This window comes from Canis lupus, chromosome 8 (genome assembly GCF_011100685.1).
Source record: "Canis lupus familiaris isolate Mischka breed German Shepherd chromosome 8, alternate assembly UU_Cfam_GSD_1.0, whole genome shotgun sequence".
Classification (NCBI taxonomy): Eukaryota; Metazoa; Chordata; class Mammalia; order Carnivora; family Canidae; genus Canis; species Canis lupus.
The window spans coordinates 62,045,634-62,068,542 of NC_049229.1; the positions used below are offsets into that span (position 1 = coordinate 62,045,634).

A 22,909-nucleotide genomic window follows, 5' to 3' on the forward strand; every position below is an offset into this window, starting at 1 on the left:
AGCCGGAAGGTCTCCAAGAGCTCCTGGGAGCGGCTCGCGCAGAGGCCCCCGGGGACCCCGGGGTCCACACGGCAGTCCCTGGAGGTCACCTGTGGGGGCGGTCCTCCCTACACGACACGCCAGTCCCAATCTAGGAAGCAAGCCCTTGACAGCAAAAGAGAAAAAGGGCGCCCCTTCCAGGGGCTGGAACAGGGGACCCCCCTCCCACCCAGCTACCCACTTCTGTCTAGCAGGGTTGCTGTGGGGACTAAGGGCGCTAGGGGGCAAGGGCTTACAATGGTATTTAGAAGGAATTGTCTTTAATGCCGTAGTTATTAATCATTTTCCACTAGTATTCCAGAAGGAGGCACACAGTAGGAGCTCACCAAAGCTGAGGCCCCTCCCTGTCTTGTGGGGCTGCGGTGTATCCTGCAGGGTAGCACGGGCCCCTGCCTGCTTGGCGGGTCAAGGCTCTGCCCAGGGAGCACGAGCACCAGCCCCAGCGACCACAGCTGCCCACTCTCCTGCTCTAGCCCCAGCCTAAGGGAGAGAGCCTGGAGAGCCAGCTCTGACACCCTCCTTCTCCACAGAACAGTCTGTGCTCTGCTCCCGCCCCCAGAGAGCTCGGAGCTTTCCAAATATGGATGCTTTTTTCATTCCCGAAGCATCAGGAACATTTGGGGGAAGAAAATGAACACCAGACATGGTTTGGAAATGATGGAAGCCAAGTGATGGGTAGTGGCACAGTGAGCACTGTCTCAGGAGTAAGGAGTCCTGGTTTTTAAAATATCAAACAAGAGTATGAACTAAGTGATCTTTTAAAACCTGGCCCGCTTTGTATGAGTCTAGGCCCCAAGGAGATCCTAGCAGTAAGGACCCAGATCCTAAGAGTGAAAAATACATCAGCTAGCACATAAGGCAGGAGAGAAAAAACAGCATTAAGCACACCCAGTCAGTGGCTTTTAAAGAAAAGGAGTCATGGAGACAGGTTTTCTAGAGCCCCACCACCTGAAAGGTAGTCCACAGACTGGGATAATCCAATCAGAAACTGAACATAGTAGGAGTTAGAGACAAGATTAATTGTTTCATATCAGGCCCAAACCAAAATCTATTTTTATCTAAAAGGGAGAGGATTTCAGAATACAATGAAGACACTGTACTTTGGCTTAAGCAAGTTGTGTGTTACTCAGGTAGAGTTGATCTACCTGAGTAGATAACCCCAGGATTGTCAGGGAAAAATGTTTAAAGAACCATCCCATCACAAGTAGCCCTGTGTGGCAAGCACTATTCCTGGTGCAAATGTGGGGACACAAAACACAGTTTAGACATGACACAGCCTCAGAACCCAACCCAGAGCAGGCACTCATATTATTTGCTAGGTTAATAAATTAACTAAACATACCATCTAGTTTGAGAGAGGCAAGTGACAGATAAATAATTACACAAAAGCCGAATGCCAAATTGGATGGTACTAACTATAAATAGAAGTGGAAGAGAAGGAGAAATGGAAGTGGACAACAGGGGACACCTGGGTGCTCAGTGGTTGAGCGTCTGCCTTCAGCTCAGGTGGTGATCTCCGGATCTGGATTGAGTTCTGCATCAGGCTCCCTATGAGGAGCCTGCTTCTCCCTTGGCCTATGTCTCTGCCTCTCTCTCAGTCTGTGTCTCTCATGAATAAATAAATAAATCTTAAAAAAAAAAAGGAAGTGGACAATAGAACTAGCGGGGCTATAACTGACATGTGAGCCAGGGTGGACTCCTCGCAGGGAAAGGGAGGAGACCCCAGTTGGAGGAGGAAGACAAGCAGAGGCAGGAAGTGGGCCTGGGAGTGGTGAGGGCAGGCAGGCAGGCAGGCAGGCCAGCGGCAACCTGGAGCAGACCACAGGCGGGACAGAGGAGGGAAGACCAGGACAGGACCTCCAGAATCTGAAAAAAGTGCTCAGCCATGCCTACACCTGTCTTGATTAGCAGGAGCGCTCATCAAGAACCTGAGCTTCCGTCATACAGGAAAAGATGACTTTGGGGAGGCAGGAGGGCTCCACTCTTGATTACCTGAGTGTGGAATCTTCCATAGTATATTAAACTTCAGACTGACTAGTCCTGACACTTGGGCCACTGTTTACTTACTGCTTTTCCCACATTTTAACTTCAATCTACTTAAGAATATAAATCTGCCACAAATATACAAATGAGGGGATCCCTGGGTGGCTCAGTGGTTTAGCGCCTGCCTTTGGCCCAGGGTGTGATCCTGGAGTCCCAGGATCGAGTCCCATGTTGGGCTCCTGGCATGGAGCCTACTTCTCCCTCTGCCTATGTCTCTGCCTCTCTCTCTCCCTGTGACTATCATAAATAAGAAAAATAAAAAATAAAATAAACAATAAAATAAAAAAACAAATATACAAATGCTTGTATGTTTTAGGGCATGTAAAGCCCAGGGAAAAGCTCTGTGTCATCTGCATCCCCCCCTGCACTTCAGCATCCCAGAGCCCTGGTGGGTGCTCTGCCTCTAAGGAGAGCTCCCCTGGTACATCCTGGGGCCTCGGGGCTCCAGGTTCAGTTCTTGCCTTCATCACTCTCTGTATTCCTCTGAGGGAGCTTCAGCCACTGCTGAGTTGTGACCAAATTGATACACAATCAATTCCTAAATCCTGACCAACAAACCCATAGCCTAGAGACCCATGTGCTGAGCAAAGGCCATAGAATCAGACTGGTTCCCTGGACAGCACCCCCTTGCGGTCACAAAGGGATCACCATGTTTACCTCCAACCCAGTCTCTTCCCCCACCCTCCAGGGAAGCTGGCTCATCCTCCTGTAATCCTTACCCCAGTTTAACATCCTTCCTTGCCCAGCCAGTGAAGCTAAACATTTCAATCATCTTGATTCCCCCCTCAACCACCCTCCCACTGCAACTCCCCCAGCACACTGTCTCCTTGGCCTGCTGGAATCCAGGCTTTTGCAAAATCTGTCAGGATCCAGCTAGGACAAAAGAAATCACTCGAGTTCTTTCAGATAAAGGAGCGTTAAGGGTATGAAACCAATGAGAAACAGGATGGTATCACATCCCAGAACTCTGAAACAGCAGGAGGCCACTAACATCCTCAGAGCTAGACAGGACAGAGGGAACAGATGGAGTCACAAGAGCCCAGAAGCTGGGGCTACTGGGTGAGAGACAGAACCCAGCAGAAACCAACTAACTAGGGCATCCTGGAAACAGCCTGCAGAAGTCAGGCCCCCTGGATGTACCGGAAGGGCCCGAAGTCAGCTTACCTCCCAGGTCAGTCTCCCTCACTTTAATCTTTAATTCCTTCTAATCAATTCTCCATTTTGTGCCAGAAAGATCATTCTTACTTATAAACTGAAATCATTCCTTCTGCTTAAAACCTGGTAGTGGCTGGCAGTTTCCTGCCAGGGAAAACCAAGTCTCATCCACCTAGCTGACTTTGTCAATCAATTGCAAATATAGGAAGTGCTGCTTCCCTTGACAGCAACATGCACTTAGTTTACTGTAGAACACAGGATGAGCTGCTGCTCCCAGTGCTACTGTACAAGAAAACAGAGACTAGTCCTCAAAGTCATCCACTCTGAAACCCCTTAACTAGCTAAGCATCATTCCTTTCTGACCAGGGTTGTTTGCCATGATCAAGAGGCTCAGAGCTCCAATGAAAAGATGCTATGTCAAAGAAAGTGGAGAACAAGTAAAGGTTATCAAACTCTATTAATATAAACAATAGATTGAATTGAGTAATCAAAAAAACCTAAAAATAAAAACCCAGGCTCAGATGGCTTACTGGTGAATTCTACCAAATGTTTAAAGAATTAACAGAATACTTCATAAATGCTTCCAAAGAGTAAAAAGGAGAAACACCTCAAAACTTAAGTCTATAACAGCAGTGTTACCTTGACACCAAAACCAGACAAAGACATCACCAAAAAATTACACCAGTTATCTGTTCTGAATATAGAAGTAAAAAATCCTCAACAAAATATTAGTGCATCAAACCCAGCAACATATAGAAACAAAAGTGTGTGCCATGACCAAATGGGATTTATTTCTGGAATGCAAGGCTGATTTAACATATGAAAAATCATCCAATGTAATACACTGTATTAGAAGGATAAAGCACAAAAATCATATGACTATCTCATTAGCAAAAGCGTTTGACAAAATCTAACTTTCTTTCATGATAAAAACTCAACAAACTAACAATAAAGGGAAACTTCTTCAATCTGATAAAGGGCATCTATGAAAAAGCCACACCTTAACATCATACTTAATGACAAAAGACTGAAAGCTTTCCCCCTATCAAAGAAGGTCTCTGCTCTGGTCATTTCTATTAAACATTGTAATGGAGGTTGTAGCCAATGCAATTATGCAACAGCAACAAAAAAATGCATCAGATTGGAAAGGAAGAAGAAAAACTATCTTATTTACAAGTGACATGAACTTATATAGAGAAAATCCTAAGGATTCCACACACATAAAAATTATTAGAGTTAATAATAAATTAGTTCATTATTAGCTATTAAATGAGTTCAGCAAGGTCATAGGATAAGAAACCAATACACAAAAATCACCTGCATTTTCTATACACCAGTAATGAACAATCTGAAAATGAAATTAAGAAAACTATACCATTTGTGATAGCACCAAGAGAATCAAATACTTAGGAATAAACTTAACAAAAAGAAGGTAAGGCTTACACAATGAAAATTACAAAACATTTTTAAAAGAAATTAAAGAAGACATCCCATGTTCATGGATTGAAGACTTAATATTGAGAAGACAGCAATATTCCCCCAAACTGATCTTCAGATTCAACAGAATCCTTACCAAATTCCCAGTAAGGTGTCTTTTTTTTCCCCCCAGCAACTGACCACATAATCCTAAAATTTATATGGAAATGTAAGGGACCCAGTGAAGCCTAAATAATCTTGAAACAGAACAAAGTTGGAAGACTCACACATTCCCCATCTCATAACTTAAACTACAATAATAAAGATACTACTACTTTATTACTATAGTAATAAAGATAGTGTGGTTATTAGCATAAGGATAGACATACAGGCTAGAATTGTGAATCCAGAAATAAACCCTTACATTGATGTTCAATTGATTTCAACAAAGACATCAAAACAAGTCAATGAGGGAGAAAACAGTCTTTTCAACAAAAGCTGCTCTGATCACTGGATAGTCAAATGCAAAAGAATGAAGTTGGAACCTTACCTCATACCATATAGAAAAATTAATTCAAAGTAGATTATAGATCTAATTGTAAGAGCTAAAACTATAAAACTGTTAGAAGAAAACATAGGAGTAAATCTTTGTGACCTCAATTAGGCAGTAGTTTCTTAGTTACAACACCAAAAGCACAAAGCAACCAAAAAGAAGAAGAAAAGAAAAACTGAACTTAATCAAAATTTAAAACATTTGTGTACCCAAGGCTACCATCAAGAAAATGAAAATACAACCCACAGAATGGCAGCAAATATTTTAAAACTAAATATCCGTAAACCATACATCTATAAACCATGTCTCCTATACCTGTATTTAGCACATACAAAGAACTATTACAACTCAATAATAATAAAAATAAAAAAAGACAATTTAAAGCTGGGCTCAAGATCTGACTACACATTTCTCCAAAGGAGATACACAAATGGCACATAAGCCCAAGAAATATTGCTCAACATCATTAGTCATTAGGGAGATGCAAATAAAACCCACAGTGAGATACCACTTCACACCCACTAGGATGGCTAGAATCAAGAAGATGGATAATACAGTGCTGACAAGCTGTGAAGCAACTGGAAGCTTCAGAGTAGGGCAGCTACTTTGGAAAACAATTGTGTTTCCTTAAAACATTAAACACTGAGTAGTCACACGACCTGGTTATTCCACTCCTAGGTACATATCCAAGAGGAATGAGAAGAGAAATGCACCCCAAATTTTGTACATAAATGTTCACAGCAGCATTACCGATGATAGTCCAAATGTAGAAACAATCCCACATCCATCAACTGATGCATATGGATTCATAAAATGTGCAAAATGTGGTATATCCATACGATGGAATATTATTTGGCCAAAAAAGGAATGAAGCATGGATTCATGCTACAACATGGATGAACCCTGAAAACATATTAAGTGAAAGAAGCCAGGCACAAAACAGCACAATATTATGTGATCCCATTTTTTATAAAATGCCTAGAATACACAAACCTACAGAGACAAAAAGTAGGCTAGTGGTTGACTAGGGCTGAGGGGACAATAATTAGGTAATGAGAAGTGGCCACTGATGAGTACAGATTTCTTTTGTGGGTGTGGTGATAACTGCATAATTCCGAATATACTAAAAGCCACTGAATTATATACTTTAAAAGGTTGTATTTCATGGTATCTGAATTATATCTCAATAAATCTGTTTTTTTTTAAAGCTGCAGACTCTATTTGTAATATGAAAAATTGAAACAATAAACAGATGTTCCATAGGCAACTGTTCAAAAATATCCACAAGGCACAACACTGTGGAGTCACTAAAAACTTGTCAAATGGAAAAATAATTGTACACACACATATATAGAGTGAAAAAATAGACTATAAAATAGTATATGTAGCATAATCCTAATTGTGTATAAAACATTATATAAATATATATCTTTATATTTTTTCTATATTTAAAGACATATATGTGTGTGTGTGTGTGTGTGTGTATATATATATATATAACTTCGACAGTGGTTCACTAGCTCAAGTGGTAGTATGGTGACTAATTTTACTTTCTGCTTTATATTTTTCTTTATTTTCTGAACAGTCTATACTCAACACACAACCAAAGAATCAAAGTTCACTTTCAGATCAAAGGGACTCTGTCCAGTGTTGGCCAGAAGGAGAGGCAGCTGGTCCCACACCCTGTGGGCAGGAAAGCACAAAGGTACAGCCGTTCTGCAGAGCAGTCTGGAAATACTTCTCTTTTGACCCAGAAACTCCACTTCTGGAAATCTCTCCTAGGGAAATCATTAAGGACAAGCACAAAGACCAGGCTGAGAGGGCGTTCGTCACAGCTTTACTTGTAACAGTAAAAAGCTGAAAACAACCTACATGTCCAAAAATAGAGGCTTTTTAGTTAAATATATTATAGCTTATCCATATACTGAAATGCTGTACAGCTGCTAAAAGTGTTTATGATCTGTAGTGAAGTGGAAAAAGCAGGTCATAAAGCAGTATGTGTGGTATAATTTCATTTTTATATAAAAAAATCACCCTTGATAATTATAGAGATCTAAAAGTAAATGCACTAAAATGTTAACAGAGGTTGGCTCTGGGTAGACCAGGTGATGGGTATTTTTACGTTCTTTCGACTGTATTTCTGATTTTTATATAACATCTACATAGGTTGTCTCTCTGAAGAGTAGTAAAATAAAATCATAGGGGAAGGGGCAGGCAATCAACCTCAATGGCATCTAGAAGCCCTACTGCCCAAGGAAAGGAGCATGCTACACGGGACCCCGGGGAGGCGGGGAGCATGGGGACAGAAAGGCTGTCACAACCACCAGCTGCTCCCAAACGCAAGTGTACATGAGGCAGGACTACACAGATCCCCTTCCGTCAACCTTGGATTTATATATTTCAAGGTATATTTCCCCCTTTTGTTTTATTCAGCCTTCTCAGTACTCTTATCTGAGTAGTATTATCCTCATTTGGCAGATAAGGAAAGTGAGACCTAGAGACTTCAATCAAAAGGCTGAAGAATCACAGAACAGAATCACGGGTTCCCAGGTTATCAGACACCTGCCCCCTTGTCAACAGCATCCCCACTCCTAATGAGAGTTTATGTTCCAGCTGAAAGGCACCTCGATAGAGCAGATAGAGGAGGGGTTCTGGAGTCGGTGGGCCTTGATGTGAATCCTACCTCGCCTCTGAAATTCCGCCTCTGGAGTCCTCACAGGGAATGATAATCCCTAGGCACAGGACTGTTGCCAGAATGAGGTGCCATCACACAGGTGAATCAGCAAGCATCACACGTGACTCTGGGCAGGGCTCTAGAAACACTACTCCATTGCGAACCCCCACCTCTCAGGGTGGCCAAGCCCTGAGATGGCTGCTGCTATGAGAAAGACGTCCAGATGCAGACCTAACGTTGGACTTGGGGCAGTCTCCACTGCCCAGCTCTGGTCCCCTTCCCGAGGCCCTCCACCCCTGAGGACTACTCTCCCCAAAGAGCCCCATTCTTTCAGCACTTACCCACAGGATGGTCTGGTGGCAGGGCATCTCCAGTCCAGTCCACAGTGACCCTGTCACAGAGTGGTCACCTGGCTCCTCCCCAATATCCCTTCTCCTTTTCCCCTACAGGGACCGTCTCCAAAGACAGAAGGGCACATAGGCCCCTGGGCCTCTTTGATGAGGGGGCTCCCTTCAGAAGAGCTGTGCTGGGAATGTCTGTCGTGGACGGTCCCTCTGTCCTGGTGGGACCACCCTCTTCATCACAGCCCTCATGCCAGACCTGGGCCAGTCCCGGGGCACAGCTGGCCACCATCACTAGATCAGGGATGGGAATATAAGGCACCAGGGTCAATGAGACACAGTGAGGATGTGGCCCAGGTTTCTGAGACTTACACCTAAGAGAATCAAGAGTCTGGAGCTACTCCAGCCAGCCACCTGGAGGCTGAGATGGGATCAACACGGAACACAAGAAATGGAGAGAGAGCATCCATCTTTGAGCCCTGAATCCAGCTGCCACTGGTCAGGCTGGGTTGGGTTTGCTGTCACCTGCAACTGAAAGGGCCCTCACCCCCAGACCGTGGCAGAACTTCACAATGAGTCTTCATCTGGGGTCAGGACCTCAGCTCTCTGTGCACTGCTCCCCCCTTTCCCCCACTCCTGCACATCCACCAGAAAGCCTTGCAGGATGGACCTGGATTTGCCCTGCCACCTCCATCCCCAACTGTCAACAGAGCACGTTCGTTTACTGCATCTGCTGAGCAGCTGGCTGGGGCTGGACGGACACCCTGCCACTTGTCCACCTCCTCCCGGCTCCTAGGTCCCCAGCAACCATCACATCTCTCTAGTGACACTCTGTTCCACCAAGCACACAAGCGGCCTCACATCTTCTCTGTAGTCCCTCTGCCATCCATGGAAGCTTCCACCTGCCTATGTGAGTCAGTTCAAGAGATAAGCCCTGGTCACCATGCCTGAGTTGAAGCTTAGCAAAGGGACCAACTGGCTCAGAAGACAACCCCTGGCCCCGAGAGGGTGGGGAAGGAGCGGGGTGGGGAGGGGGGGCTATGTGTGCATGTGACCCCCAGATGCCTTTGGCAGAGCATGACCAGCCTGCAACCAACTCATCACAGCCAGGCTTCCCCAGGCCCAGCAAACTAACATCTCCAAGGATGGAGCCCACATCAGGGGCAGACTGAGAAGCCCCAATAAATGTTCCCACTTTGCTGGGCGGAACGGGGGCTGCTCCTGGGAGCCAATATTGGAGGATGGACAACTAAGCTTTGAAGCAGAAAAGTAAAACACCCTGTAGGAAACGCATCCCTCGAGTCACCATATCGGGGGTCTGGCCTCACCTCAACACACAGTGCTGGTATCAGGCCCTAAAAGGAGGGAGCAGATAGACTTTCATTCTCTTCTCTCTTTCATCCAGGGAAGCCCTGATTAAAGATGTGTGCTTCCTCTCTGGTCCAAATACATGGCAGCCTTTTGGGAGTAAGTTCTCAAGTTCACCCACTATCTGAAGAATTTCCAACTCAACGTGTTCCAAGATTTTCCCGTGTCACCCGGATGCCCAGGACCGGGCAAAAGTGTGCTGAAGAAACACCTGAGTGACACCGGACAAAACACCTCATCAATAGACTGCGTCCCTTGTGCTGACTTACCTAAATTTTGCTCTGGTGGGAAGCCCACAAGGAGAAAGAGCAATCCCCAGGTGCCTCTTCAGAAAACATCTGTGGGTGAATGTTGTACATCTCCTGGTCTAACAACTGCATAGGCTATGCTGAAGCCCGTGGGTGTGTGAAGACGCTCAGTTTCAAGCTGGGCAGAGCAAGGCTGGGATCCAAGCCTTCTGGAGATGGGGTCTCTATTTAAAGACTAGTGCTTAACAGCTTCGGAGAAAAGGCAGCACCTCTGAGAAGCCTCCCTGGAGAGCTCCCTGGCCCCTTTGCCCTGCCCACAGCAGAAGGCAGGTGTCTTCATTCCTTCCCTGACATGGTGCTCTGAGACCGGATGCTCAGAAAGCACACAGGGGGCAGCCCAAAGAGAGCCCCAGGGCCCGCTCTACATGAGGCAGGGAAAACAGTCCGTACCAGCTTCCACGGGGAGGTCATTATGTAACCTGAATGCTAGTCTTCGTTGCACCTGCACTCTGGGAAGAGCAGGAGGTCCGTGAGCTCTGCAGACACTAGAGAAGCGGAGATCTTTAAGGATGGGCCCCCGGCCCCTGGCCAGGAAGGAGAGTCCAGGCAGAAGAGACAAGCCCTGGAGCCCAACCACGAGATGGTTTCTCCTCCTGGGCTCTCTCTCTCCTCTTCTCAGCCAGTGGATTTAGCATGTTCCTCATGAAGACAGCTGTCTGAGAACCATGTGAGTGGTTCTCGCCTCTTAAAAGACCACTACTTGAATCAACTGATCCATTCCAGTGTGAATGGCCTTTTGTGGAAAAAACCAGTAATGTGGGGCCAATTCCAAAGACCTCTGACCTTCTGGGTCAGCCTCGGGCAAGACCGGTGAGGCGCAGAGGGAGTGTGTCTTGGGCCCCACCCTCAGGGAAACCTCTTGATCTGCCCTGGCCACTGGGTGCTGTCCATCCTCTAGCACCGTCCACACCTCTTCCTCCCCGAGGGGCACTCCAGACCTCAGATCTCTGCTCGATCTGCCTCTAACGTTTCCCTGACGTGCACTGCTCCCAGGTTCACACCCTCTGCCAGACAAGGCACATATACTAAGGCAACTCTAGCCTCTCCCCATAACTGGATGTTACCTGGGGCTCCTGAAGAGGTCTATCCATTTGAGGTCACACCCCAAGGACACAAATAGCTAAATGTTGTTGATCTGCCAGGCACTGTGCTAAGAGCTGTCCATGTACCCCATCCCTCCCTACAATAACCCTCTAATGTAGGTACTATTATTATCTCTGTTTTATAGATGAGAAACCTGAGCCCCAGAAAGCTGAAAGTACTTGCCCAAGATCTTACAGCTAATAAGTGACAAAGCTAGAGATCAAACCCAGCAGTCTGGCTCCAAAGCCCAGGCTCTTCACCAATGCATCAAAGGAGCAAGTTCAAACCCAGGAGCCAAGGAGGAAGAGAAAAACACAGAGGCTCCCGAGAGCTCCCCAACATGGTGCCGCCTCCTCCACCTGGACATGGAGGTCATTCCACTTGACAGAAAGGTCTCCTACCTCCTCCTGGCCCTGCCTCCAGGTTACTGGGTGTCATCAGGCAAGTCCTTTAGGCTCTCTGCCACAGTCTCCCCCAGTGGAGAAGACAATATCTATACAAGGGATGATTGGGAAGGCCCCATTCACCCATTGCAATCAGCCCTTCTCTGCTTAGTACTGTACAATCTAGAAAGGAAGTTTAACCCCATGCCACTATTTCCAGCTTCATAATATCCCTCCTCTTGGGCACTAGAGCCTCAGGTCGTCCACATCCCCTTTCATTCACCGAGTACAGGCTACTTCCTTCTCTCTACACCCTCCAACAGCTGCCAGCTGGGTGAGAGACCGACCGAGCTCTGCTGGACATGTCTAATCAGAGGCTCATGTGGGGTCCCAGCCTTCTTCTTCCCAAGTACCTGGTGGCTCTGGTCCTGTAGCCACCTCTCACCAGTGGACCATTGGCAGAACTGATGTGTGCTACTTCTGCTCACCCTAGACATCTGCCTCTTTCCTCCTCCACCCCCCCAAGAGCAGCACCACACCAGCACGCCAGCTTCAGCCATACCAATGAAGATAACACCCTAGTGGATGGGGAGAAACCGTAACCTCAGAGGACACACAGCTGCCCCCCCAGCTGGGACCAACCAGCTGGACCGTTGCTGCACTTCCCTCATATTGGAGCCAGAGCATATTTGGTCCCCGTAAGACAACAGGATACATATGAGGCTATTTATAAAGGCCACATCTAGGAAGGCAAGCCACTTGCAGCTCCCACTGTCCTATCTGCAGAAAGTCACCCCATGTCCAGCAGATCTAAATCCCAAAATAGACAGTGGTCATGTGTCCACTATTCCCAAGCTTTCCTATTTGTGAAAAGAACATCTGTGGCCACTTGGTGTCCTGGAGATTTCATGTGCTACCCCAGTCTGTATCCTAGAGCAAAGATATCTACTCACTTGATTAAATCAGTACTACCAAAAGCTAAAGAGTACCTCCATTTCCTCTACTCCCATTCTCTGTTTGCCTGTTTAGGTTTAAGAGATAGAAGGAAAGGGGATGCCTGGGAGGTTCAGTTGGTTAAGCATTGGCCTTCAGCTCAGGTCATGATCCCAGGATCCTGGGATCAAACCCCACATCGGGCTCCCTGCTCATTGGGGAGCTTACTTCTCCCCTCCCACTCCCCCTGCTTGTGTGCTCGCTCTGTCAAATAAATAAATACAATCTTTTTAAAAATTGTTAAAAAGAGATTGAAGGAAGGAGAGTTGGAGGAAGAGTGGGGGGTGTAGCGATCTACTTCAGAACTTCCCTGATCGTGGAAATGAGCTGAACTGTACCAGCTTCCAGGAAGAGACCCACGTCAGGCTCCGCTACCGTGTGATGTCAGCCTGCTCTCATAGGTACTGCCCATAACTGTCAGGGAGTGACTCTAAATCACTAAAATATGCCCAATATGTTATCTACAAAGAAAACATGGCTCGCTGTGACAGGCTAGGAGCAAAGGCGCCCAGGTCACCTGAATTACAAGGTGGGCATCTCAGTAAGAATCCAAGCAAGGGAACTTTTACAAATTTCACTCAACAACTGAGCACCGATTGTGTGCCAAACACTGTGCCAAAGGAGGAGGAGCTCTCCTCCTTTAGGGCAACTCACAGACTGGGGGGCGGTTGGGGCGGGGGTGCTGGATAATGGGAGAGCTAAGTCCAATATGATTACATGGAATCTATAATCTACTGCGCAAAGACAGCACTGAGTATGGTTGACTCTGCATGGATGAGTCCCAGAGGGCCTCAGAGAAGATAGGACATGTGAGCCAGAGGCACAGAATTTACAGGAAGAAATCTGGGCAAGGGGCAGGAATGAGAGTGGAGGAACAATGAAGGCAAGGCTGCCAGGAAGGGTGTAGGCGCAAATCAAGGGTATTCTCTAGTGATCTGGATGTTTCCTATGTGAGGAAGCCTTACCTGGCCCAAGCAGGCTCTGATCCACATGCCGAGAGAGCAGAACAGCTGAGAACATGGGCTCCAGAAGGAAGCCTCCCTCTGCCTCTCAGACACAGAGCATGATGGGCTCTGACACTGGTCTCAGAGATCAAGTCCTGGCTCAACTGCTTCTGGCTTTGGGACCCTGGGCAGCTTATCTAACCACCCTGTGCTTTGGTTTTCTCATCTGTAAAATGGAAAGAATAACAGAGCCCACCTCATAGTGTGGTGGTGAAGACTGGACAAGACACTCACATAAAGGGCATATGGTGAGTATCACAGTACCCTCGCCCAGGTCTCAGTTCCTTTGTCTGTAAATAATGGGTTTGGAGGATTTAAGAGACAGTAAAGCCCTCGTGATCACTGAATGATCTTGGCTTCTGATTCACAAAGAGCCAAGGCTAACATTATCTGGCCAGGGGAAGAGCTCCCAGCCATGGATGAAGCTCAGTGACACTTCTAGGCTCTGGCTGAAAGCTCCGGTCTAGTCGGACCTCTGGAGGTCATGGAAACGTTTAGGTGACTCGTGAGAGGCCAGCTCCTCCACCTACAGCAGCATGCGGAGGCCCGGGGAGGGGTGTGGGCTGGGTGGATGCCTATGGCAGGGGCAGCTGAGCGCAGCTCCAGCCAGGGCTTGCCTGGGGCGAATGGGGGGACGGCTCTTCCCTTCTTCCCAAAGAAGCCAGAAAACCATATTTTTTAACTGGATGATCCCAATTTGGAAACATCAGCAGCTAATTCAAAAGCACTGGAAATATTGAGTAGACGACACCCATCCTGCCTCAGGGCCAGTGGGCTTGTGGTTCCCAATGGAGAGTACTCTGTATGCTAGCATTCATCGAACATGTGTCCACAGTCTCTCCTGAAAATTTCTCAAGGACCTTGAGGATGAAAGAAGAACTAGAGAGTGTTGCTACATAGAGTCAGGACCAAGAAACTCTTGAACGCCCCAGAGAACTGGCCTGCCTTTGGGCATCTCTACAAATTAAAGGGACAATTTTTGTTACTGTAAGTCACTCTTTTAAAAAAAAAAAAAAAGGATTTTATATATTTATTCATGAAAGCCACAGGGAGACAGGCAGAGACACAGGCAGAGGGAGAAGCAGGCTCCCTGCGTGGAGCCCAATGTGGGACTCGATCCCAGGACCCTGGGATCATGCCCTGAGCCAAAGGCAGACGCTCAACCACTGAGCCACCCAGGTGTCCCTGTAAGCCGCTTCTTCTGGTCCCCCCATCACACACTTTGCTTATAGCTAATGTTTATATCATGTACACTATGTGCCAGGCACTGTTGTAGCCTTGTATATATACAATCTCATGTAATCCTCACAATCCAAGGAGAACAGGATAGATGGAAAAACTGAGGTGTAGAGCCGGTAGGAACTGGCAGGAGGGCACAGAGCCAGTGTGCGATGGCAGTGGGAGTTGCATCCAGGCACACAGCTCAGCACCGGTGCTCAGAACCAGCCCTCCACTCGGCCTCTCATCTGGCTGACACACATCTCAAGACCAGGGCCTCCTGGGGTGCAGGCCACTTCCTCTGGCACAAGTGACCCTTCCCTCTCCCGTACACGTGGGATGTGTGTGTGCCTACAGAAGGAGCCAGGCTCCTTGAGTCTCCCAGGAGCCAGCCAACACGTCCCAAGAGCCACGAGGCTGGGGGCACCATGGCTGGGGGACCCCTGCTAAGCACGCACGACCTGGGGCCAGACCCAGGGATCGAGTCTCCTGTTGTCCCTGCCCACTTGCAGCCACCAGACGGAGCTGGCAGGGCCACCTGCAGATGATCTGCCATCACCAGACCGTCCTAGAGCCGAGACGAGGCCCTGAGCTCTTGCTGCAGAGCAGGCCCCAGAGCCACACTGGCAGCGCCCAGCAAAGCACCCTGGCCACGCTCCGCCAGGCCCCGGGAGGCTGGAAACTGCCAGCTGAGGCTCTGCCCTTGCGGAACATCGTCCCTGGCCCCGAATCACACACAGAGCCCCCCGAGCCAAAGGCGCATGAGGTGACTGAGCAGGCTGGCCCCAGTATGCCCCGCGGCTCAGATGCAGACACGGCCCAGTGCTCAGGGCCCCTCCGATGGTCTCCCAGGCCGGTGCCTGCTGACCGCCACAACGCCTTGCCAACCGTGACAGCATCTTCCCCGGACACGCGGGTGTTGAGGAAATTAATTAGATGAACCTGGCAGTACTCAAGGCTCCCTGGGAACTGGCTGACTCTGTCACCCCCAACATAAAGCCCTCAAGTGCGCCTCAGGCTGGGTCTTTGTTCCACATCGCGCAGGACAACCAAATCGGACAGCTGGCAGCACACAAGGGCCCAGCTCACAGCCGTGCTGGTGCGTCAGGCCGCCCAGGGGCCCAGCCGCTGTGCCAGCACTGTCAGGCACAAGGCATGGTTTGGACAGTAGGTGGCAGGAGGGAGGAGGAGCTGCTGCAAATGGTCCTTTTCTTACTGTGGCCTTCTGAGTTCAAAGTGTCCCCTCCTCTTCCAGGAAGCCTTCCTGGCCCCACAGGCCTGTGTGACCACTCAGGTCTCTACGGAGCTATCAGCCAAGCCTGGCTTTTATCATGCACTGCCTTGTTTGGGGCTGATATTTTAAAATATTACTTAATAAGCATGTAGTATGTGTCAGGTACCAAGGCCAGTGCTTTGCTACGTTATTTGAACCTTAGAGTAAATCTATGAAGTGAATGTAATTATACGCATTTCTCAGATGAGGAAGTGGCAGCTTGGAAAGGCCAAACGATGCGTGTGTCCTGTGTCTATCATTTTCCTCTCCATGGCACTGCCTTCTCTCACATGGGATAGCAAGTTCCTGCACGGCAACCCAGCCGATGTTCACCCTTCCTTCCAGCCCAAAGCCCCCAGGCACACAGCAAACATGGGATGGCCAGCTGTCACAGTGACTGCCATGGGCAGGGACCAGTCAGCCTTAATCAGTCCAGAGGCAGTATTAATGAATAAAACTGGTCAGACACGTGGCCAAGGGGCCCTATGACAAGAATCTCAATGTGTGCTGTGCAGTACCTTAATCACAAAAAAAAATAAATAAAATAAATAAATTCCTTGCCTTCATTGCATATTAATTATCAGGATCCTCTACTGATACATTTACCCCTCATCTGCTTCAGGGATAACTGAAGAACTGAGGGTTTGAGGAAGAAGCGTGTGGCGGGGCCAACCCCTCGGGCTTGCTGGGAGGTGCTGGCCCAGGGCCTGGGGTTGGCCCATGGGCTTCACCCAGAGTGGCCCCAGGGTCAGCCTCCCGGGAGGGAAGGCACGGGCTCACCTTTGGTGGCGTAGGCTTCCGCAATCATGCGCAGCCTGTAAGGAGGGACGGCTGTCAGCGGCAGGTCATCGAGGCCCACCCGGGCATAGATGTTGAGAGCCTCCTTATAATCTCCTTCCACATAATTCAACTTGGCCATGATCAGATTGGATTCTTGTAGGAACTCTGACTAGAAGGAAAAGGAGAGAGAAAAACATTTTCCTACGGTGCTGTGAGTAATGCTCCCTCGGGGACCCGCCGCCACCTGCTGCCACAAAGCCCTACGGCTCTCCACAAAAAAATGCACACAAAAACGTTCAGAGCAGTACTTTTCAGGATGGCCCTTGGAGTGGCAACAACCCAAATGCCCATCCACTGGTGAATGGACAAGGAAAATGTGGCATGGCCTTACGGTAGACTATTACTCAGCCACCAAAAGAAGTACTGCCCCATGCTTACAACAGGGATGAACCTCAGAAACTTATGGCAAGTGAAAGAGCCAGTCACAAAAGGCTACATATTGAATGCTTCCACTTACGTGAAATGGCCTGAGTGGTCAAAGTTATGGAGGCAGAAAGCGTGTTTGCCAGGGGCTGGGGGGCAGGGGGGGAAGACAGGTGACTGCTTATGGGTACAGGTTTATTTTTGGGGTAATGAAAATGTTCTAAAATAGGGACGATGATTGCACGAGTCTGTGAATATACTAAAAACCACCGAATTCTAGCGTTTTAAATGGGTGAATTATATGGCATATGAACTATCCTTCAATAAAACTGCCATAAAACAAACAAGACTGTAACCCAAATAAGCCAAAGAGAGAGGCTTTTGAAGTTGGTGCAAGAACCAGGACTTGCTTTCTGTCCAGTGGTGAACTCTTCCCACTGAGCCACTCCAGCTCGTTAGGGTAACTGAGCCCCAGTCCGCCCCACAGAGGCTGCAAGCTCTAGCAGTCCTCTGATGAGTCCTCAAGTCCTCGTTCCTCTCGTCAGGAGAGGCTGGCCTCCCCAGTCCACACCCATCAGCCTTATCCCCTGCCCTACTCCCTGGCCAGCACTCATCAGCAGGAAGAGAGGAGACAGCCTAGCCTTCTATATAAGGAAACAGATTTATCACCCTCTCACAGGCCTGCTCCTTGGAACCCAAGCTATGCAAGGCTAGATTTTCCCGCTTACAGAAGCATGCCAGGAAGCTGCACTGTTTTATAACCTGTGACCGCGATGGGGTGGGCAAGGCGCAGGTAACCAGCAAGAGCAGCTGCCTGCCAGGATCCTCAGCTTCCAGGCATTTCTTTCTTCTTCTTTTTTTTCTTAATGAGTATAGTTGCCACATACTTTCCAGATAATAGTGTAGGGATCGGACAACTCCGTCAGTTATGCTATGCTCACTACAAGTGCAGCTACCAGCTGTCACCATACAACGCTGTTAGGATACCACGGACTATATTCCCAGTGCTGTGCCTTTTATTGCCATGACTCATCATTCACTCCATACCTGTATCTCCCGCTCCCCTTCATCTATTTTGTCATACCCCCAGGCCCCTCCCCTCTGACAACCATCAGTTTGTTCTCTGTATTCAGGGGTCTCTGTCTGCTTTTTGTCTGTTTACTCCTTTGTTTTTTAGATTCTTTGTTTTTCAGAGTCCACATATAAGTGAAATTATAAGGTATTTCTTGAAAGGGACAAGGGACAACAGGCAGCACTGGAGAGATGGTTAAATGGGTGAAGGGAATGATGGGAACAAAAGAGGTTTTCTTAATTAAATTAAATTTTATTATTATTATTATTTTTAAAGTAGGTTCCATGCCCAACCATGCGGCTTGAACTCATGACCCGGAGATTAAGAGTGGCAAGCCCCACTGACTAAGCCAGCCAGGCACCCTGAAAGGAACAAAAAATGGGAGGTGGTTTTGAGTGGCCGAGAGAGAGAGAGAGAGAGAGAGAGAGAGAGAGACCAATGCAAGAAATTAGAATTATATCTGCAAAAAGAGAAATCAACACAGACATAAGAGAAAAAGAGCCATGAAAAAAAAAAAACAACAACAAAACACCCAGCGCCAGGGGTTCTCCGCCCAGAGAAAAGGCTTCCTGAGAGAGGAGACTAGAGCTTCCGTTGGACATTAGGCCGTGGGGCACTGGGACCAAGAGCATGAAGCAAATGGGAGGGGGAGGGGAGCCGAAGTGAGTGTGTAACAGGCACAGAGCTTCCAACGGGAATAGTGAACAGGTCCTGGGGATGGTGGCGGTAGGGGTCGCACAACTGTGCGGATGTACTTACCATCATTCGATGAACCGTACACTTAAAAAATGGTTGTGATGGCAAAGTTTGTGTTGTATTTTACCAAAAGAAAAAGATTTTTAATTCAACTCGAAAAAAACTTTTTTTTTTTTTTTTTTTAAAGAAAAGTAAACTACAAGGCCAGATGGAAAAGATGCAGGAGTTAGAACAAAATTCCAAGTGTAAAGGCACAGGATGGAGGCCCTGGGAGGGCCCTGCCAAGCGAGCCTCGTGGGAGGCAGCACTCGGGGGAGAAGCCACGGACCACGGCCGCCGCTGCAGGCCGAGGGAGAAAGCCCTGGCACCGCGCGTGTGCTGCCCTGCCCACGACAGACAGTCCTCCTGACTCGAACCAGAGCAGGTGTCCGGACTCCGGGGCCAAGCTGGCTCTGCCCCACCGCTTCACTGCGCGGGTGGGAGTGGGCGCCTTGGCCGCACTGGGCTCCAGCAAGCGCCCTACCCGGAGACACACTGACTTAAGGTCATGAAGAGAATCAGCATCACTTTAGCCAGTTACTGAGGCAACGCACCGGCGCAAGAGCGGTGCAACTTGGGAACATTCTTTATAGGGTGGAGGTAGCGAAAATATGGCCACAGGAGAAAAATCTCTCTAGGTAGAGCCCATAGCATGGCAGTCAGTGACACGCCGGTAGTGCCGCAGAGTTGTGAAGGAGCTTCCACATCAGAGCCTCAGGACGACCCTGAGCTATGCTGAAGGAAGAGAAATGTGACGCTCAGAGAGGGTAAGTAACTTCCCCAAATCGCATAGCTTATAAAACTAGAAAGAACTAGAACCCAAACTCAGGAATTCTAACTTGAAAGTCCACATTCTTACTCCTATACTGGGTACAGAGCAAAAAACATTGGCACCTGGTAAACTGAAAAGTTAATTTTTCACAATGAAGTTAGAGGAGTCTGAAAGGGGGAAAGAGACTAGCCAGATGTCAGGCCTGGAGCAGGATGGATCCTAGACCTTTCGCCCCCAGCACACAGCCACACCCACTCGCCTCCTGAAGGGATGCTTGAGCCTAATCACCGTGACTGGGAAGCGCAGCCCACGTGTCCGCTGTCCCTCCACCCCTTCTCACTGATGAAGACCGACAAATATCAGGAGCTGATTCTGAAGAGAAGTGTGGCATGGCCCTTTGAAAGAAATAGGGAAAGAGAGAACATGCATTTTTAAAGGCCCAAATGCAGCACCAAGTGCGTAGTACATTGAGCTTCCTATATTCAAGTGATGCCCCAGGCACCTGGGGGGCTCAGTCAGTTGAGTGTCTGACTCTTGATTCTGGCTCAGGTCATGGTTTCGGGGTTGTGGGATCCAGACCCGCACTGGGCTCTCTGCTCAGCATGGAGTCTGCTTGTTCCTCTCCCTCTGCTCCTCCCCCCACCCCCACTCATTCTAGCTTTAAAATAAATAAATCTTGAAAAAAAAAAAATAATGATGCTTTCAAGCCAGCCTGAGGAGCCTGGAGCTATGTTCAGCGGAGACAGACAAACACAAAGGCCATTTAGAAAGGAGGCTTTCTGCCAGCATTAGGAGAAGCCTGTGGCCACATAACTGACAAACGCTAATACTTATTCAAATGTTACCCAAGCCCCCAACAGCTCTAGGGCCAAGGAGGTGACCAGATGACGAGGTCTTCCTAGAACATCTCAGAATGAAAGCTCACAGGCTTAGAATATATGGGAGCTGAGAGGGTCCAAGCTCAGCCCTCCAACAGCCCACCCTGTTCAAACCAACAGGAAACTAAGCCCCAGAGAGGGAAGTGACTTCCTTGGGGTCACACAGCAATTTGGGAACCGGCACAAGCTCCCAAAACAGACACAAAAAGTAAAGCCAAGAAAAACATGGCTTCTCTGAGGGGAGTGTACACAAGCTTGGGAGTAAAATCCAAAGAAGTAGCCCCGGAGGATTCTGATGGGAAGTGAAGAAAGAAGAAAGAGAAATCATCGAGGTTAAAAGCAAAGAGACACAACTGAACAACAACAGCAAAACCCAACCCGAATAAAAAAGGGGCAAAGCACTTGAATAGGTATTTCTCCAAAGAAGACATACAAATGGCCAAGGAACACATGAAAAGATGCTCAACATCCCTGATCATCAGGGAAATGCAAATCAAAACCACAATGAGATATCACCTCAAGACTATTCAGATAGCTACTATCCAAAAACAAAACAATACTGAAAAACAAACAAAAAAGCATGGGGCAAGAAAGTGGTGAAATTGTAACTTAGTATTGGTGAGAATGTAAAATGTGAAATGGTGCAGCTGTTATGGAAAATAGTATGGAAGTTCCTTAAAGACTTCAACAGAATTACCATATGATTCAGCAATTCTGCTTTTGGGCATATGCCCAAAAGAATTGAAAGCAAGATCTGGAAGAGAAATTGTGAACCCACATTCATAGCAGCATTATTCGGGGCACTGGGGTGGCTCCGTCCATTAAGCATCCAACTCTGGGTTTCGGATCAGGTCATGATCTCAGGGTTGTGAGTTCAAGCCCCATATCAGACTCTGCACTGGGCATGGAGCCCGCTGAAGATTCTCTCTCCCTCTCCCTCTGCCCTTCCTGTCTCTCCCTTTCTCTCTCCCTCTCTAGGAAAAAAAAAAAAAGCCTGTATTAAAACTACATCATTCAAAGTACCAAAAGGCCGAAGCAACCCCAGTGCCCATTGACAGATGGATAAACAAAACACAGTATAAACATACAGTGGACTATTATTCAGCCTTAAAAAGGAAGGGAATTGGGGCCCCAGGTGGCTCAGTGGTTGAGCATCTGCCTTCGGCTCAGGGCATGATCCCTGGGTCCTGGGATGGAGTCCCCGTCGGGCTCCTCGGGCTCCCCGCATGGAGCCTGCTTCTCCCTCTGCCTGTGTCTCTGCCTCTCTCTCTGTCTCATAAAAAAATAAAACCTTAAAAAAAAAAAAAAAAAAGGAAGGGATTTCTGGCACATGCTACAACATGGGTGAACCTTGAGGACATTGTTATGTTAATGAAATAAGCCAGTGGTAAAAAGCGACAGATACTCTACAATTCCCCTAATCTAGGGACCTGGAGCAGTCAGAGTCAGGGACACAGTGAGTAGATGCGGGGTTGCCAGGGCCGGGCGGGGGAGAACGCAGGTTGGGTTCACCGCACGGAGTTTGTCCGCGATGATAAAAAGGTTCTGCAGACGGGGTAACGCTCGGGGCTGCACCCCGGCAGGCGCACAGCTGGGGAGCTGGGGGAGCTGGGGGAGCTGGGGGAGCTGGCGGGCGGGGGCTGGGCGCAGCGGCCACCAGGAGGAGCCTGCACAGATCACTCCAGAAGAGCAGAAGGGCCAGCCTTCAGGGCAGGGCAGGGTTGGCGCCCAGCGAGCTGGCGGGGCGGGGGGCGAAATGGGGGAGGCTCAAGGGGAGCAGGAGGGGACGGGGCCGAGCGGGCGCGCTGGGTGTGGGACAGCAGGCGGGTCGGGGAGGAGCAGGGCGCGGCGCCTGCGGCCGGGCCCTGGGGCTGACGCCTCGGCCAGGCAGGGGCACGCGGTCCCGGCGGCCGCACCACGCGGCGGGGCCGCTCCCGTGGGGGCCGTCATGGCGGGCAGGGGCTGGGCGCGGAGGGCCTCCCACAGCTTTGCGGGAGGAGCGTCACTGGAGGCCCCCAGGGCGCGGGTGCGCGGCGGCGGCTTCCCCGTCTGGCGGCGGCTTCCCCGTCGGGCGGCCGCTTCCCCGTCCGGCGGCGGCTTCCCCGTCGGGCGGCCGCTTCCTCTACCGCGGCCCACGTGCCGCCCTCCGCGGCCTCCCCCCGCGGCCGCCCTCCCCGGCCCGGAGACCCTCGGTACCTTGAGGTTCCCGCGGTCCAGGGCGGCGGTCAGATGCTTGCGGACCTCGGTCAGCTGGGGCCGCGGGCCTCGGGGGCTGGCGCCCGGCCGCAGGGGCTGCTCCTTCAGCGACTGCTCCAGCTTCGACTCCCCGAGCAGGAGCTCTGCCATGTCATCTACAAAGAACACAGGGAGAAGCTGAGCGGGAGCCGGGCCGCCTCGC

At 49.1% G+C, this 22,909-nt stretch overlaps 1 protein-coding gene and 1 long non-coding RNA gene across 7 annotated transcripts in view; one reads left to right on the top strand and one right to left on the bottom strand.

The window, feature by feature from the left end:
* TTC7B (tetratricopeptide repeat domain 7B) overlaps positions 1 to 22,909 on the bottom strand; it is a 250,710-nt gene that overhangs the window by 203,244 nt on the left and 24,557 nt on the right. For 5 of the 6 annotated variants that reach the window (XM_038545550.1, XM_038545552.1, XM_038545551.1 and 2 more), the window contains exons 2-3: positions 22,708 to 22,862; positions 16,632 to 16,800 (exon numbers count right to left, since the gene is read on the bottom strand). The exons of the other annotated variant lie outside the window; for it this stretch is intronic. In XM_038545550.1, coding sequence (XP_038401478.1) covers positions 16,632 to 16,800; positions 22,708 to 22,862 — 324 coding nt within the window. The remainder of the gene's footprint in view (positions 1 to 16,631; positions 16,801 to 22,707; positions 22,863 to 22,909) is intronic. 6 annotated transcript variants of the gene reach the window in all.
* LOC119872920 lies at positions 6,786 to 12,326 on the top strand. The gene is made up of 3 exons (XR_005363699.1): positions 6,786 to 6,911; positions 7,685 to 7,756; positions 11,126 to 12,326. It is a non-coding gene; the product is annotated as an uncharacterized LOC119872920 (long non-coding RNA).